Consider the following 18156-nt stretch of genomic DNA (forward strand, 5'->3'; position numbering starts at 1 on the left):
CTGTGGCATTTACTTTCTGTAGACCCCCCACCCCTTTTTGTCTTCATTCCTTAGCTTTTTTGCCTCCATTTAACTCTTTAACTCCTTATGATTTAAAACATGTTCATTCTCAAGAAAATGTTAGGATGTTTCTTGTCTTTGGAAAATTTCCTCTTTTGTTTGGTGCTAGTGGGTAGGATGGTGTTTAAGTGGATATCCTGTGCAGGCAGATTGTACAGGAAACTGACCCTTAGTTCTATGAGAACAAAAGAGTGAGTGGGAAGAAAGAAGAAAGGAAGGAAATAAGATCTTTTGACTTGACCAAAAAGACTGTAAAAACCAGAGATGGGAAGAAGGGGATTGGAGAATAAAAAGGATTGTTTTCCAAGTTGTGGTTCTTTTTGTACTTTGGCCTCTGAAATTATTGTCTTCCTGTATTTATTATTTTGTATATTTGAGAAATGTACAGTATTGTTTGGCATGTGTATATATTTTAAGTTTTCATAAAATTATGCTGAAGGTCTCATCTCTTTTCTCCTTTTGTCACTTAACATGGTTTTAAGAGGCTGACTTGCCTTTCAAAATCCTCCTTTGAGTTTGATGGAGTTCCTCTCCAGTACAGATGACTCACATGTCATAGACATATCCTTGCATTTTGACAGTCTGTCATTCTACTGTCATCAGTGCAAAATCCAGTTTAAATGTGCTCATCTAATTTAAATGCTTTCTTTTCTCTGAAACCTTTTCTGACTGCAGAGTTTCGTCTTCTGTCCTCTCAGTGTATACTCTGTAAGTGTAGCAGAATGTGTGATTCATTTATTCAATAAATTGTTTTTGAGAGCCTCTTATATACAGTAACTATTCTGGGTGCTTGGAATTTATCAGTGTACAAAGCAGATAAAAATTACCTGTCCCCATAAAAGTAATATTCTAGTGGGGTGGGATAATAGCTCACATGAATATGATGATAGACAAGTAAATTGCATTTTGGGGGGTGATAAGATCAATGGAGAGAAATTAGTAAAGGAGACATAGGGGATGTGGAAGTGTTGTCAGGAACAGATGCATTTTAAAGTAGGATGGTTAGAGAATGCCATACCAAGAGGGGAACATTTGGGTGAAGTGTCGTGTCAGTGGCTTAGGGAAGGATGTTTTGGGCAGGTGGAAAAGCCAATACAAAGGTCCTGAGGTGGGAGTGTGCCTGCCTTGTTCAGGTAACGGCAGGGAGGCCAGTAGTCAGAATGAAGTAAAGTAGGGAAGGAAGAGTAGGAAGATGAATTGGGCAAAGGCCCTCGTAAGGACTTTAGCTTTTATTCTAAGATAGGGAGCCGTCAAAGAGCTCCAAGTTTGGTCATCCTAGTTTATTTCAGTGGATAATACAGCTGTTCCTATTCACTATGCTTATGTGCTTAAGAAGCAAGATACCTGTTTCAGATTATCTTTTCAGGACATTTGGACATATCTCAGGTTTGTTGTAACTTTCTTAATGTAAAATGATTTAATTAGCTGTGAAAATTAAAAAACATATTCTTTTTAAGAGGAAGAAGGAATGTGAAGAAGTGAAATAAACTGTTAGGAAAGCATCTGACCTACAAGAGGAATTTCTGTCTATAGGATATAGACAGCTATGAAGCCATTTAAAAAACACTGGTTAATGCTATTTTAAAAGACTGCTTTTTTTTTTTTTTTCTCTTTGTTTCCTGTCACTTATATTTTTATGAAACTTAGTTACTCATTCAGTCAAAATTACTGAACACATATTATGTGACTCTTGCTAGAAAAAAAGATAAAGTTCTTATGCCAAGAAGCTCATTGTAAAGCTGGGGAAATGAACATAAATGGAGGATAAAAATAAGAGGTATTACTGTAGCAAGTATAATGTATGTGAGGCTTCCAAGGGGAGGTTACATTGAAGTTGAGTGTTTTTAAAATGAATAGAAGTCAGCCTGTCAAAGAAAAAAGAGGAATGAGTTCACATTCTGGGAAGATAGGACTATGTGAACAAAGGCAGAAAGGCAGGAAGCATCATGGTGTTTGTTCAAATTTAAAATTCAAGGCGTGGAATGGGAGAGAAGGGAAGCTGGAGAAGTATTAATAGGTGGAGATCTGATTATAAGAGACCTTGAAGGCCTTGTTAAAAGAGATTTTTAGCTTGATGGTGAACTATTGAAGTATCTTAAGAAGAGTGACATGGTCAAATTTTTGTTTTAAATAGATCACTTTGCCAGCTGTTTGGAGGATGGATTTGAGGGAGACAAGACTGGAGGCAGTAGTCCAGGTGAGAGATGTTGGGAATCTGAACTAAGACATTGGCAGTACAGGTGGAGAGGAGGGAGTGGATTGGAAAATAAAACCACGGATTCAAGGGGTTTTCTTCTTCATATATGATAAAACCAAGTTTAAATTAAAAATGAGTGGAAGAGGGAGACATACCAGAAAAGAATTGTTATATGACAGAGGCAGTTGCATAGTGGCAGAGTGCCACTAAAACCCATTTTTAGTGACTAAGAAAATTGCTACTGAAAGAACAGTGTATTTTTGGTATGATTATTCTGAACTGTGAGAAGCAGGTGATCTTAAACTAACATGGTATAAGGATCACCTGTTTGTTTAGTGTAACTAAATTTAGGAACCACAAAGCCTTGAAGAAACCAGGTCTTACAAGGCTTCAACCATTACAGGTGATAGAAACTCAATAAATCATGTCCATTGCCAGCAGTGTTTTGAGTCCTAATTAAGTTACAGTATTTTATTAAAAATGTATGAAAAGAAAATAAGGAAAAATTGTTTTTTATTAAAACAATTAACAGTGGAAAGCTGTTACATTATAGACCGTACATGGTAGTACAAAGGTATTTTGGGATGCCAAGAATATTTTGTATTAAACCAAAATACTTTTCTGTTTAGATAATTTTAGGGTTTTTTTTTTCTAAAAGCACTATTTCTATAATTTTCTATATGTAAATGGAGGACCTGGATTAATACAATCTATACATATTTCTTAAAAATCTCTTATCTTTTCTGAAATTTGTTTTATATGGAGATAGTAAGTGGAGAAAGGTACTTTGGGAGGACTTAACTTCATTTATAAAACATAACTATTCCTTCTTAAAACCACCATCATCTAGACAAAATATCTTGTGTGTTTTATAAAATGAACTGGCATTTCTTTTTGAGATTTTTTTCCTTTCATTTTGAGGAAACTATGTTTCCTATTCATTTACCTCTGATTCTGGCTCATGCATAAACATCACAACTAGACGCTCATTTTGTGTTCTTTTCTCTCTTACTATGTTTTCAACAAGTAGATTTCTGTCCTGCTTAGGAGACAGGCCACCTGCTCGTTCTTCTGACGCCACAACCACGTGTGGCTTTGTTCCTTGCTGGAGCCATGAGTGTAATGCCAGCAGCTGAAGTACTGTCTGTGTGCTCAATTCAAATGAACCTCCAACTGCTGGACTTGGTGCAAACTCCTTTCTCTCTATGTCTTTCAGAAGCCTTGCACCGCCCCTACGGTTGTGATGTTGAACCCCAGGCCCTGAACGAAGCCATCAGGTGGAGCTCCAAGGAGAACCTGCTCGGAGCCACCGAGAGTGACCCTAATCTCTTTGTTGCACTTTATGATTTTGTAGCAAGTGGTGATAACACACTCAGCATCACTAAAGGTGAGCTTCTACATGACGTCCTCTCACTTTTCAGTTTTTATTAGTGGTTAAGAAATAATGGGATCTGTTCTGGATTCTGCCTCTGACTGGAATTAGGTAGGTAATTTGGGCCCAGATACCTCTGGTTCACTGGGGATAATGCCACCTTATCTACTTCATCGAGTTTTCATTAAGGCTAAAATGAGACAAAGTACATTAGAAAAAAAACACTGCACAGTATATACATAAACTCGACTCCTTCTCAAAATTCTGTTCTGTAGGTAATATGCCAGCATCTGTCTGCCACAAAGGTAAGGTTTACTGTACACCTCTTTTCAGTGAACTGTGGCTCACTAAGAGGAGTCGGGTTTCCAGACCCCAGTGCTACTCTTAAGTGTCGTTCGTGGGCTGACTTCCTGTGAGAACCATTCGTTACCAGTCTACGCTGAGATTAAGAACTTGTACTCAAAATGTAAAACAACTACATTGCTAAGTACACTTATTATTTAGTTCAGCTGACATTTCTTTTTTTCTAACAAAGCTGAAGAAAGTGGTCCAGTGATTCACAGTCTGGCACAAGCATCTTACCTTGCTGTGGACCTACTTTGGGTAGCCCTGGCATAGACAACTTATCTCTCATTTGCATTTATATGCGTTAGTGAAAGGACTAGCAGGAAGGGTTTCTATTGCAGTAACACTCACAACAGAGTAGTAGTACTGTTTTCAGTAGTAAATTCTTAACAAAGAGAACAAACACCAAGAACATAATCATGTAAAAACCATCCATTACTGGTTTTCTGAACGAGGACAGAAAATGTGGAATTTTTATGAGAAAGAAATAGGAGTGTGGGCATTGTCATTGTATACATGAGTTGGATTGATAATCTGCTTATATTTTTCTTGTCTTTTGAATGTATTAAAGCTTCCTACTAGGAAAAAATAAGATTCTGGATAATTTTTAGCTACATGAAAGTGTAAATTAAATGATTCTTTGTCAAACAATACTTCTCTTATTTGTAAGGTTTGAAATGAGATAGTAAATGAGAGTGGATCACCAGATTAAGAAGACAGGTCTCCACTCAAGGAATGTTACCCTGAAGTAAAATATTTTTATACATCAATTTTAAAAATCCAGCCAGATTCATCAAAAGCAGAAATCCTTAAAACTGAGTTTCTGGGGTATATGTATGTCCCAGAGTGGGGATGATGGTATGTATACATGCATTTGATGGTATTTGTATGTGTGTGCAACTGTGTTTTATGATGGGAGGAAAATTTTACACAGTTTTAGGATACAGGACTTCAGAAATATTTTATACTCTGTGTGGTAGGTGTCTCTTTGGGCTACAACACAGTCTTTTACTTTAAGGTGCTTCATTGGGAAAGTTGGTGAAGGTGACTCAGAACACTCTTTCCTAGATACAGTTTTCATGTCAGTATTTTCCAAGCTTGTTCAGTCACCAGCGATACATTGATAAAGAAAGCCTTTTGATTCATCAGTTACCATGCATCTCAAAAAGTGGGATTTCGTTTATCTTATAATCAACAGTGATTTCTTTTAAGGGCTTCCCTGGTGGCTCAGCTGATAAAGATTCTGCCTACAGTGCAGTAAACCTGGGTTTGATCCCTGAGTTGGGAAGATCCCCTGGAGAAGGAAATGGCTGACTACCTGCTCCAGTATTCTGGCCAGGAGAATTCCATGGGCTGTATAGTCCAAAACCTATGAAATGCCAGGTTTTTATCCAGGTTCTTATTTTTAATTTAATATAAAATGTTGTCATGGTAAAGCTGATTTTTTATTTTAAAAGACAAAATATTTTTTTTTAAGTTAAATAACAATACTTATTTTAGTTCTTTCTTTGAAGGCAGTATTTTGCCTGAATTAAAAAATCGGGTTTCCTCTGGCAGTAGGGTCAATGTTTATTCCATTGTTAATCTTCATGGTACTCAAAAGTTCCAGAGTGGAAAATTCTCCTCCCAACTGCCAAAAAAGAGAAAAACAAATAGCCCCAAACCTAGAGTGTTCGACTATATCCTGATTATGATGACCTGTCATTATCAGTTCTTTGTAAGGAAGAATAATGTACTTGGTAAAGAACTTAGTCTTCTCAGTTTCTTAAGAGTATTAGAGAAAAGCTGCTGACTGACAAGTCTTATATAGCTTTTCTGACAGCACTAAGATTTGTTTTCCCTGCAGATATGATTGGGGAGTATTTATCAGCACGCTTGTGCATTTCCACCGCCACATGTACACACACTATCTACCTGTACGTGTGTATATTTTCTGTGTGTGCGCATGTGCGCACACCCGAGTTTTTTCTCACTGAATGTCTCACAACCCAGGGTCTTGAGTGAGATAGTAGGGGCAAATAGAAAGTCATACTATGGCAAACATTTCTGTAGACCACTGAAGAAAGATGACTGGCAGAATAATAATTTTGAGTTTTCCCCAGCCGTCTTTGCTTGGTAAGTACTGGACCACGTGCTTTTGACTGCTGCGGCTTTCTTCTGTTCTCTGACACTGAGAGGTAGGTGTGAGCCCTACAGGAAGGCTTGCATCTCTCACATAGGGGGTGTAAGGCCTTATAAGGATTTACATTTTTTTTATGACCTTGCCATGCAGCATGTGGGATCTTAGATCAGGGATCAAATCCATGCCCCCATGTATTGGGATCATGGAGTCTTAAGCACGGAACTGCCAAGGAAGTCCCAGGATTCTTTATCATTTACTGATAATGATATCTCTTACCTTTCCTATTTTGCCTGGGCTGCAAGTACAGGGGAAGGATGCATGTTTAGGGAGTCTGAAGTTGATACTCACAACTTTATTAAAGAAATCAAGGACATTGAACTTGATAGCAAAGATACTCTGAGTAACTTGAGTCTTAGGCTCCAACTTTAGTCTCAACTTCTCTTTGCCACACACTAATTTGAGAGGAGCAGATGGGGGATTCATTCGTTATGGGGAATGGGAGGGAAATTATTTTAAAACTTCAGTCCTGGAAAACATTGTGCTTTCGAGGTCCTGACTACCGACCCCTACCTCCTCACTTTTCTTTCTGAAATATTGCTGATAGCTCTGTGGTCTGTGCTTTTTTGTTTTTGCATTGATGGTTTTTGTAGCCTTGTTGCCAACTGAAATTTAGAAGTAATTTTGTGTTTTACATGTCTAATCCCTAATCCTTGATTGCTGTTAGCACTGAACCATATATATGTTCTGTGACAGACTGTTTTGAGGAAAAAATTAATTTCATTTTTTTTTTTGAGAAGTGAGACCATGTCCTATTCCAGACATTTGAGTTACCTTTTATTCTTTGTGTTACCTTAGTTATGTATATGGAGTTTCCTGTAGTATAAAAGCTTTTGAAACCCTATTGATAATGCCAGAAAAACATTTCTAAGTATGCTTCTTTTGTTTAAGCTACAAGCTAAAAATATCAGTCAGGCTATGATGATAGCAAAGTTCATTTTCATTATCTTTAAAAAAACTGTGTTGGTTTAAAAGTTCTTGATTCATTTTTTCAGTGAATTTCAAGCTTGACAGTAGACTGTTTCTGTTTCAGATAAAGTCTTACATCTTTTCTTTCCCTCTGTAATGATCTCCTGGCCAGGTGAAAAGCTCCGAGTCCTTGGTTACAACCAGAATGGTGAGTGGAGCGAAGTTCGCTCTAAGAATGGCCAAGGCTGGGTGCCAAGCAACTACATCACCCCTGTGAACAGCCTGGAAAAACATTCCTGGTATCATGGACCTGTGTCTCGCAGTGCAGCAGAGTACCTACTCAGCAGTCTGATCAATGGCAGCTTCCTGGTGCGAGAGAGTGAGAGCAGCCCCGGGCAGCTGTCAATCTCGCTCAGGTACGAGGGGCGTGTGTATCACTACAGGATCAATACCACCACAGATGGCAAGGTAAGACTGGCCAGCAGCCACCTCTCGGTGTAAATGGGCCTGCTCTTTAGAAACAATATTCAGAATGATGAAAGAATACAATTTTTATGTCTGACATGAAAGAAACTAATCACTGATGTGAGTTTGAGCTGTTTGGCACATGAGAGAGAGCTTACTCTTTTCAAAACAACACAGTAATGGAAATTAAATACAGTATTACATTAAGAGTTTAAAGATGAGCTAGATTTGAAGGTGAAAAATGAAGGAAACAGCTGTATAAGTTAACTGTTATCATATACAGATATGCACTTATACATCCAATACATTGTGTGGAATTTTATAAATTAAACCTTTTATCTATGAAAATTATAATAATCTCTACCAGAAAGTTTAAAGAGTAAAACTTTAGGCTTCTGAGACTGATATTGATCATTAATGTATGTTAATGTAAATAGGTCAGTCAGTCATTTAGCACTTTGCAGGTTAGAAAGACCAACCGTTTAAGAATGGCTATGTTAGAATGGAACTGTCTTACTTTATAAATGGTAAAGCGTAGGTTTATGTCAGTTCTTCTACTGAACAGTAAATTTATAGTTATGATGTGCAGGCTAAGTTGCTCTGTGGCCTGTGGGATCTTAGTTCCCCGACCAGGGATTGAACCCACATTGCCGGCATTGCAAGGTAGATTCTTAAGTGTTGGACCACCAGGGAAGTCCTTGAATAATAAATTTAGATTGAATTGTTTCTTCCAGTCTTTCTCTTTATGATATGCATAGTAGGGGAAAAGCATAGGCTTTAGAGCAAGCAAATCTGGTTTGCTGGGTAACTCCATCATTTATTCACGTTGCGACCTTACTTAAGCCTCAGTTTCCCATCCCATTTTATTGGAAGCATTCAGTGAGATAATTTCCATAAAAGATAATGGCTGGTAAAAGGTAGAAAACAGTAAATTATTAATTTTATTTGCATCACCCAATAAGACATATTTTTTCTTCAGGAAACCAAATAGAATCAGATAAGTGATGATATAAGGGCCACTCAGCAGAATCTACTTCTGGTTGTCTTCCCAACAGAAGTGAGTGCATGCGTGTTCAGCAGACATGTACCAGAATGTTCATAGCAATGTTATGTATAGTAGCCAGAAACTAGAAACACTCAACTGTCTGACAGCAGTAGACTGAATTAGTAAATTGTGGTATGTATATAAAATGGGATCTCACACAAAGTGAACACAGTACTACTACACACATTACTAGGAAAAACTATGACCCACTGGCTGCCCACTTTTGCAAATAAAATTGTATTGGAATACAGATACACGCGTTTGTGTATGTATTGTCTGTGGCTGCTTTCTCAATATTAAGGCAGACTTGAGTAAGGACAGAAATGCTATGGCCACAAACCTAAAATATTTACTATCCGGCCCTCTAGAACAGTCATAGATGAATCTCTTACACATAAAGTTGAGTAGAAGGGATTAATGATTACTGAGGAATGGGATGAGGGGAGTGGGAATGACCTCTAATGGGTCTGGAGTTTCTTTGTAGGGTGATGAAAATGTTCCGAAATTAGATAGTGGTAATAGTTGGACAATCAATGCATTTATTAAAGATCACTGTATCGCACAATTGAAATTGTGAATTTTGTGGTGAAATGTATGAATTATATCACAGTAAAAAAAAAGTTGGGTGAAAGAAAACAGGCACAAAACAATACTTATTGTGTGGTTCCATTTGCATAGGTACAGTTCACAATCTAAGCTAATCTAGGTGTTAGAAGCCAGCAGAGTGGTTACCTTTGCAGGGGTCAATAGCTGGGAGGGCAAGAGGGAGGCTGCCGGGTGCTGGTAACACTATAATTCTCTTGGGTGGGAGATGTTTATCATGGGTGAGTTCACTATAGAACTCATCGGTTCTCCATTTATTAATTGTATGCTCTTCTGTATACACTAGAATCTCTTTTTAAAAAAATAAGCAAGCTCCCTTGGAAGATAAGGCTCAGAGACTGCTATCCTACTTTATCCTTCTTGCTTATCACAAATTAACTACTGTTTTGTTTACTTTCTGAAGTAAAATTGTGGCTCTTTTTAAAAAATTGCTTGGACACTCAAAAGTGCCTCTTAATGAAATAAAAATCATAAGATATTTGAATACCCTCTCTCTACCAAAAAATTAAATCAGTAGTTTTCAAATTATGTTCTGTGTAAGATTCTGAGGTGGGAGTTCATAAGCTTTTACAGGAAGCCAGCCTCTTACCTACTTTAATCAGCACTTCTCTTCCTTTATCTTCTATATTTGGGTTCCTTCGTCATTTAGCTTAAAAATATTTGAAGACCAGTGATCTTGATGATCCAGAGAGATAGAAGCTTTTCCCCTCAAGACTCAAGCTACTTTAGGACTCATAAGAAGAGTAGTTTAAATGAGATTAAACTGAAGTTCTCTGTCCCTCCACCCCAACATCATGGTTAAATTCTTCCGTAATTCTTCCATTTATCTCAGTCAGATAAGGCCTTATTTTCATCTTTTTTTAAATCAGTATTTTAAAAATTGAAGTATAGTTGGTTTACAATGTTGTGTTAATGTGTGCTATACAGCACAGTGATTTGAGTTATACGCATATCTACATTCTTTTTATATTATTTTCTATTGTGATTTATCATGGAATATTGAATATAGTAGGACCTTGTTGATTATCCACTCTGTATATGATAGTTTGCACCTGCTGTCCCCAGCACCCATTCTATCCCTTCCCCGACCCCCTCCCTCTTGGCAGCCACCGGTCTGTTCACTCTGTTTGTGATTTTCTGTTTCATAAATAAGTTCATTTGTGTCGTATTTTAGGTTCCACATATAACTGATATCATATGGTGTTTGTCTTTCTCTTTCTGACTGACTTCACTTAGTATGATCATCTCTAGTTGCATTCATGTCGCTGTGAATGGCATTATTTTGTTCTTTTTTATGGCTGAGTAATATTCCACACACACACACACACACACACACACACACACACACCCACCCACCCACCCACGCACCCACCCACCCACCCACCCACCCCCACCTTCTCTATCCACTCATCTGTCGATGGACGTTTAGGTTGTCTCCATGTTTTGGCTATTGTGACTAGTGCTGCTTATTTTCATATCTTGAGAGCAGTGAGGTAATGACCCCTTTTCAGCTGGTTTATTTTTTTCCGCTCTCCTCACCAGGTATACGTAACTGCTGAGAGCCGCTTCAGCACCTTGGCCGAGCTTGTTCACCATCACTCCACGGTGGCTGATGGGCTGGTGACAACCCTACACTATCCGGCGCCCAAGTGTAATAAGCCTACAGTCTACGGTGTGTCCCCCATCCACGACAAGTGGGAAATGGAGCGAACAGATATTACCATGAAGCACAAACTTGGGGGTGGTCAGTATGGAGAGGTTTACGTTGGCGTCTGGAAGAAATACAGCCTTACAGTTGCTGTGAAAACATTGAAGGTGGGTTGCTGAGATTACAGTTTTCAGGCATCTTTTTATTTTGTGCTGAATCACTTGGAAATACCAGCGTGCCCTTCTTTAACTTTGGAACACTTTCCACCCACTGGTGCCAAGCACATCAGCAAATTGTGATGATTAACCCTGGTGCCATTGCTGACAATGCAGGGGCAGATTATTCACTACAACGCAGTGAAACCCACATGTGGGGAAGGTTTGTCTCTGGAGGCTGTTGATACAGATCTTGGTGGGAGGTTAGAAGCAAATTATAACTTGTAAAAGCCAAGCTAGCTGTTTTCCTTCCTCAGAACAACCCCTGCTGGGCAGAATTCTCCATGCATTGTTGGAGAATCACTCTCTTGTTCTGTCCTTTGTCTCCCTGTTGCTTGCTTCTCCCATCTCCTTGAGATTAGATCACCTTATTCTTCATATTCACAGAAATCTTCTTCCTGATGCCAGTCTGTCTCTCTCCGTTGAGCATCCTGGTAGCGAATTACATGTTTTGTCACTCATCCCCTTCTCTGAAGATTTTCTTATGTGCCTCAGTAGCTCTGGAGGACTCCTAAGGACTGCTCTTTACCTCTGAGTAGTAGTCAGTTCTTTTACCAAGAATTTATTAAGTGCTTGTTCTGAGTGTGAACCAGTATGCACAGCCTTGCAGACATATCTTGCTCCTTAAGGAATTTGTCAGGAAGACAAATATGTAAACAGCTAATTGTTCTGGCTCCTCTTTCAAAGGCTTAAGGTATCTAGAAAGAAACTTTCAGAGAATTGAATTGTCTATCCAGGTCTTTTGTGTTTCAGTTGTGCTAGGACATGATTGCTGAATTATACTTACCCTACTAAATTTTACTTGAGTTTCAAATACTGAATAAATTAAAAAAGACATTTTTCTTTCTTAATTGGACTTATACAGAGCATACTATGCAGCGATAAAATTTCTTGAAGTAAGTGCTAAAATATCCAAAAGATACCCCCTTTTAAAACTGAGGTTTTAGGAGTGTGAGTTGACTCATATGATTAAGATGGGGGCTTGTCCCTCTCCTCTTTTTCTTTCTTATCTTCCCCCCCTTTCCAGGAAGATACTATGGAGGTGGAGGAATTTCTCAAGGAAGCTGCAGTGATGAAGGAAATCAAGCATCCTAACCTGGTACAGCTATTAGGTGAGGGGGCTTGTCTGAACCATAGGTTTCCTCAAAGATGCTTGTCCCCCAACCCCTGTTGTCCCCCAGTCCTCCTTTTGTATCACCATGGCGGAAGCTGTCAGTATAAATCTATTTCAATAAATGGTTGTTATTTTAATCAGAAGTCTCTGTTTTAAAATTACCCAAGAAACAGTGACCTCAATTGATTGCAATGTATGAAACTGCCCAGCTTGTGCTAATTGCCCTAGATTCAAAGTTCAGAATCATTCAAAATGAAACTAAACCACAAACTATCCCAAAATATTTTTTACAAAATAAAGAGACATTAAGCAAAGGACTGTTGAACAGAAACAGATTAAAAATTGTGACCACCCAAGTGCTTTGCAGGGATCGATAGGCTTCTCACCTATTCAGGTCACAGAGAAATCTTTGACTGAAACAATTGCCCTTTTAAAAATAGGGCCAGTTTCTTTGGGTGTTCATTGAGCCAAACTATCCCAAAGGAAATGGCTTCTTTTGTATTTTTACTGGGAGTCTGCTGTGTAGTAATGAAATCCTTGCAGTCTGGGCTCATATAGTCTTTACGGTGTGCACAATTGCTGTTACTTTTAGATAAACATTGTCAGCAGGAGGCAGTTGAGGATGTGAAATCATGGGCTCATACAGAACTCTAGAGGTATTGGTGGTCCTGACCCCTTAAGGAATTAATACAAGTGACTCTACCTTTGTTCAAACAGGCACATTCTCAAAATGCATGTGAATTTCCAGAGCATGGTATCATTGGAAGTAGAAACTCACTATCATCCAGCTTCTTAACGTTGCTATGTTCTTTTCAGAGAACGAAATGGCAGGAAAGGAAAAGATTACTGCTGGACTAGATTTAAAAAAATTGTCAGTTACTCTTGCCAGAGTGGTTGGCGTGTTTAAATACGTACTAACAAAACAAGCTCTCTCTGAACTGTCAGGTGTGTGTACCTTGGAGCCACCATTTTACATTGTGACTGAATACATGCCTTATGGGAACTTGCTTGATTATCTCCGAGAATGCAGCCGAGAAGAGGTGACTGCAGTTGTGCTGCTTTACATGGCCACTCAGATCTCGTCCGCAATGGAGTATTTAGAGAAGAAGAATTTCATCCACAGGTGTGTAAAACCCCATTATCGTCTGTGACTAACCAGGAAGCTGACATGCATCTCACATAACTCAGGAAAGTAGTTTTCTCTTTCACAAGGACCATTGTAATGTCATTTCCAACTTAGAAACCTACTGTGTCCTCTGATGAAAGTACTAATGCAGGGCCTTTGCTGTTCTCAGAACAGAAGGCTCTTTATTTTGCCCAGGACTAAGTCCAAGATCATTTTGCTCCATCTAGTGGCTTGATTTTAAAAATAGTTTTCTGCCTTAGTAAAGAAACTGAAACCTCTGTTACCCACCTCTGAAACCTATCCCAGTGTACTTATAAATGGGAACTGGTTTTCTGAAGCCTGCTTTATTGTGGCATCACGTAACTGCCTCTTGGTGAGTATTCTACAAGAGATGTATAATTAGTGGCTTTCTACCATGTTAACAGTTTTCATGAAATACTACCATACCTGTCAGCACTTACTTATCAAACTCTGCTTGCAGCACAAAGAACTGATACTAGAGCATTCATGACCATTTTCCAGAACCATCTGAATAGAATCACAGCAGGGTTTCTTTCCCACAGGGATCTTGCAGCTCGTAACTGCCTGGTGGGAGAAAACCATGTGGTGAAAGTGGCTGATTTTGGCTTAAGTAGACTGATGACCGGAGACACCTATACTGCTCATGCTGGAGCCAAATTTCCTATTAAATGGACAGCACCAGAGAGTCTTGCCTACAATACTTTCTCAATTAAATCTGACGTCTGGGGTAAGGTTGGACGGGACATTTTTCTGTGTCTCGTCATTTTCTTTATACTTTAAATGCTTAATTCTTTAGAGCTGCTTTTTTTGTATATGATCAGTGTCCTCTGCCATTACACCCATCCTTCTTCAGTTATTCAGCAAGCATTTATTATTAATAAATACTATCTGCTGGGCATTTGCAGGGTACTTACTGTAGAAAGAAACTGTAAAGAATAAAGTTAAAAAAAGTTCCTACCTTGGGAGCACTCACAGTCTAGATACTATATTGCACTGAAGTTCTAACAATCCTCTCTATAAAGCTCCCTGTTTTCCACATTAGACTTTATTGCTTGTGTCTAGAGCACTGTGACACAGCATTTCTGAAGGTGAGAACCTGGGGATTTACTGTTGGTGGGGGCTAGTTCTGGGTGCTCGGGATGATACATTCCCAAAATGATAGTGTCTTATGATTTGGGACTCCATTTCAGGATATTGAATTAATTCTTGGCCTTTATTATTGTTTTCTTTTTTCTTTTGCTGTTTTAAAATGTATCTTTTCAAGGAAGGCATGGTGAAGTTTTATCTAGAATTTGTCTTTGTAACTGATCTTGTTTCTACTGCCCTGAAAAAGAATATTATTTAGTAGCGACTTGGAGGACAGAATGAGTTCAGGATGTTTGGATTTTGGGCAGTAGAAATAGTGGAGAATTCTAGATCATGTTTTACCAGCAATCTCAAACTCAAGAGTAACCTGTGACAGAATCAAGCAAATTCTTTCATCACATGTGAATTTTATTTGATTTCAAATGTGTCCATTTTTATATTCTTCCTTTAGTATTAGTGACTTAAAAATTGTGCAATTCATTAAATAGATTGTAAGTTGCTTTAAGAATCGTTTTGATTATACCCCAAACTTCTTATATGGTCCTAGTTTATTCTCCCTCGTTGTAAAGGAAATCCAAATAAAAATTGGAAAACTTATTTATGTATTTATTCTGGTCGCATCTTATGTGGCCCTTAGTTCCCTGACTAGGGATTGAACCTGTGAAATGCTTTCACCTGCTGTGAAAGCATGGAGTCTTAACTACTGGACCTCCAGGGAAGTCCCCAAGATTGGGAAATTTAAAGAAAACTGTCTTTAGATTATACCTAAACTTTTCCTGTGGAAAATATCTTGAAGAACAAGTCATGTTTTAAGAATTATAAGAGTATACTAATATTGTAACATTGTGAAAATTTGAAAGAGAAGTTACCTAATGGTATAAAATAAATAATAAATCGGAAGAAACATAAAAGCTCTTTTTTTACAATCCCTTCTGCAGCGTTTGGGGTGCTCTTATGGGAAATTGCTACATATGGAATGTCACCATATCCAGGTATTGACCTGTCTCAGGTCTACGATCTACTGGAAAAAGGATACCGAATGGAGCAGCCTGAAGGATGTCCCCCTAAGGTGTATGAACTTATGAGAGCATGTGAGTATTCTTGCAGATTTTAATTTTGAAGTAGTTTAAATGAGCAATTCTGGATGATTAATAACAAAATTGAAAACATTTTTCCTATCAATGTTGTAAGATTGTATTCAGCCTTGTGACATAGAGTTGGTCACTGATCAACCAGTTGGGCTACTGTATGCTCTACTACTGAGTCACACTGGAATCCTAAGAATCTTTGTCCATGGCCAAATACTCAGTTTCCCCAAAGATTTGCCTGTATAATAAGGTAATAAAAAATGGATTTGGAGATTAGGTTGGGGAGGGTTGCTCTCAGCTACGCAAAAGGAGTGTTGAAGACTGGAGAATGCATGAAAGTGACTTCTGTGATGTGTAAACAAGAGCATCTGACTTCTTAAAGATGAAAAAGTAGGGAGGTGAGTGAATTAAACTGCCACGTATTTGAGTCTCATTATTTTCTCATTGAGCATTGATTGCCTACTGCTGTCATCAGATGTGAATTCCAGACTCCCCTTTTCTGATATACTGTTATGTTTTGGAATGTGTACAACTAATTGGGAGTGAGTGAGTGAGTTTGAAGAGAGGTTTTACTACCTTTCATTTTTCCAATGGAAGAAAACTTTTCTAAACCATCTCCCCACCCCCTCTGCGTCCCTCTAGTGGAGGGAACAGGAGCTGAGACTGCATAGAAGGACTGGCCCCAGGAAGCGGGTTCATCGCGCCTTGGGCTGGGACTGAGGAATAGCCGCCTCACTGTCACTGCAGACTCGCTGTAACTGTGCTGTAGCACATGTCCCAGAGCACGGCGCTCACCCTCAGGTGGGCCCTGAATATTTAGTTTCTGCCAAGAAGCTTTTACTACTCTTCTCTTTTGGTTACATAGGTTGGAAGTGGAGCCCTGCCGACAGGCCCTCTTTTGCAGAAACACATCAAGCTTTTGAAACCATGTTCCACGACTCGAGCATTTCTGAAGGTGAGAACCTGGTGATGTACTGTTGGTGGGGGCTAGTTCTGGGTGCTGGGGATGATAGATTCCAAAAACGATAGTGTCTTATGATTTGGGACTCTATTTCAGGATATTGAATTAATTTTTGGCCTTTATTATTGTTTTCTTTTTTCTTTTTTTTCTTTTGCTGTTTTAAAATGTATCTTTGTCTCTCTAGCTCATATTTTTAATATTGAAATATTTTAAGAGTATGAACAAAGATTTAGCTGTAAGAGTATTACTGAAAAATTAAGAACATTTAAGTATCCAGTATGTTAATTATTACATCCCTATAATTGAGTAGTTAAAATGATATTCTTAAATATATTGACATAGAAAGGAGTTTAGAAAAAGAATGTCAAATAAGCTAAGCTATGAACACTGAGAATCTGTTTCGTATGTAAAAAACAAGTATATGGACACATACAGGAACTTTCCTACTTTTGTGTATAACGTCTCTTTAAAATTACATGCAAAAGTCAAACAGTAAACGTACTTGTTGGTACTTCCCTGCTGGTCCAGTGGTTAAGACTGTGAGCTTCCAATGCAGGGGACCCGAGTTGGATCCCTGGTCAGGAAACTAGATCTGTCATGCCACACCTAAGAATTTGCACACTGTAATAAAAGATCCCCCATGTCTCACTGAAGATCAAAGATCCTGCATGCTGTACCTAAGACCTGGTGAGGCTAAGTAAAAATAAATACTGAACAGATTAAATGCCCAGTCAGAAAATAAATAAACTTACTTCTTAGGAAGAGAGAGACTGGACTTCCCAGGTGGTCAGGTGGTTGAGAATCTGCCTGCCAATGCATAGGACATGAGTTCGATCCCTGGTCTGGGAAGGTTCCGCATGTTGCGGGGCAGCTGAGCCTATGCGCCGTAACTACTGAAGTCTGTGTGCTCTCGAGCCCATACTCTGCAATAAGAGAAGCCAGCACAGTGAGCCACCACACTGCAGCTAGCAAGTAGCCACCATTCACCGCAATTAGAGAATGCCTGAGAGCAGCAACAAAGAACTAAATAAATACTTGAATAAATAAAATTAAAAGGATAGGCTATTCCTTGAGAGCTAAAAACACAGAATTCTGTCTAATTGCCTATTAGACATTTTGGTGTAGTTCCAGAGTTGTATACATATTTTTTCAAATTTTTCTTTTTATTCATAATTGAACAGAGCACTCACTAAAGTTCACGTTAAAAAATGTTTGAAGAAGAAATTAGGCAAGTTGACTTTTTTTCTGCTTCCTTTAGTGATTTATCGTGTTTTGCTAAGAAGAAAGGAAAAAGTACACCACCAGAGTTTAATGACAAGTATTTCCATCCTCGTCCTTCTATATATGGAACTTCTACAGGTTAGGGAGGGCACAGCTCGCCCTCTGGGCCAAATTAAGCAGCTCCCTATCAGAGCACTTTTATCTGTACCCTTTAGTTCATGTGGAGTCAAGTCCTGAATATCATTGGAATCTCATTGGCATGGCTTGAATTATGTGCTATGTACCCACACTTGTGGGGGATCAGTTTTGGAAAATAATTACCAAAAATGTTGTAAATTACAAAATTCCAAAGTTTGATCCATACTTCATTTTTGTTCAAGAATGAATAGCAAAGTGAGTCTTTGCCTTATTAAAAGCCACAAATCCCATGGCCATTTTTAATCAGCTGAGGCTTACTAATAGGGTGAACACATTTTCAGGAGCCTCATTTGCTTCATCAGC

At 38.5% G+C, this 18156-nt stretch overlaps 1 protein-coding gene across 8 annotated transcripts in view; it reads left to right on the forward strand.

Moving 5' to 3' along the window:
* ABL2 (ABL proto-oncogene 2, non-receptor tyrosine kinase) overlaps nt 1–18156 on the forward strand; it is a 98853-nt gene that overhangs the window by 74274 nt on the left and 6423 nt on the right. For 4 of the 8 annotated variants that reach the window (XM_006048565.4, XM_006048568.4, XM_006048566.4 and 1 more), the window contains exons 2-10: nt 2195–2257; nt 3474–3644; nt 7235–7530; nt 10718–10990; nt 12066–12150; nt 13098–13275; nt 13842–14026; nt 15324–15476; nt 16339–16428. In XM_006048565.4, coding sequence (XP_006048627.4) covers nt 2195–2257; nt 3474–3644; nt 7235–7530; nt 10718–10990; nt 12066–12150; nt 13098–13275; nt 13842–14026; nt 15324–15476; nt 16339–16428 — 1494 coding nt within the window. The remainder of the gene's footprint in view (nt 1–2194; nt 2258–3473; nt 3645–7234; nt 7531–10717; nt 10991–12065; nt 12151–13097; nt 13276–13841; nt 14027–15323; nt 15477–16338; nt 16429–18156) is intronic. The other 4 variants (XM_006048567.4, XM_006048570.4, XM_025285557.3 and 1 more) reach the window with 1 other exon arrangement.

The sequence above is a fragment of the Bubalus bubalis genome, chromosome 5 (assembly GCF_019923935.1).
Source record: "Bubalus bubalis isolate 160015118507 breed Murrah chromosome 5, NDDB_SH_1, whole genome shotgun sequence".
Lineage (NCBI taxonomy): Eukaryota > Metazoa > Chordata > Mammalia > Artiodactyla > Bovidae > Bubalus > Bubalus bubalis.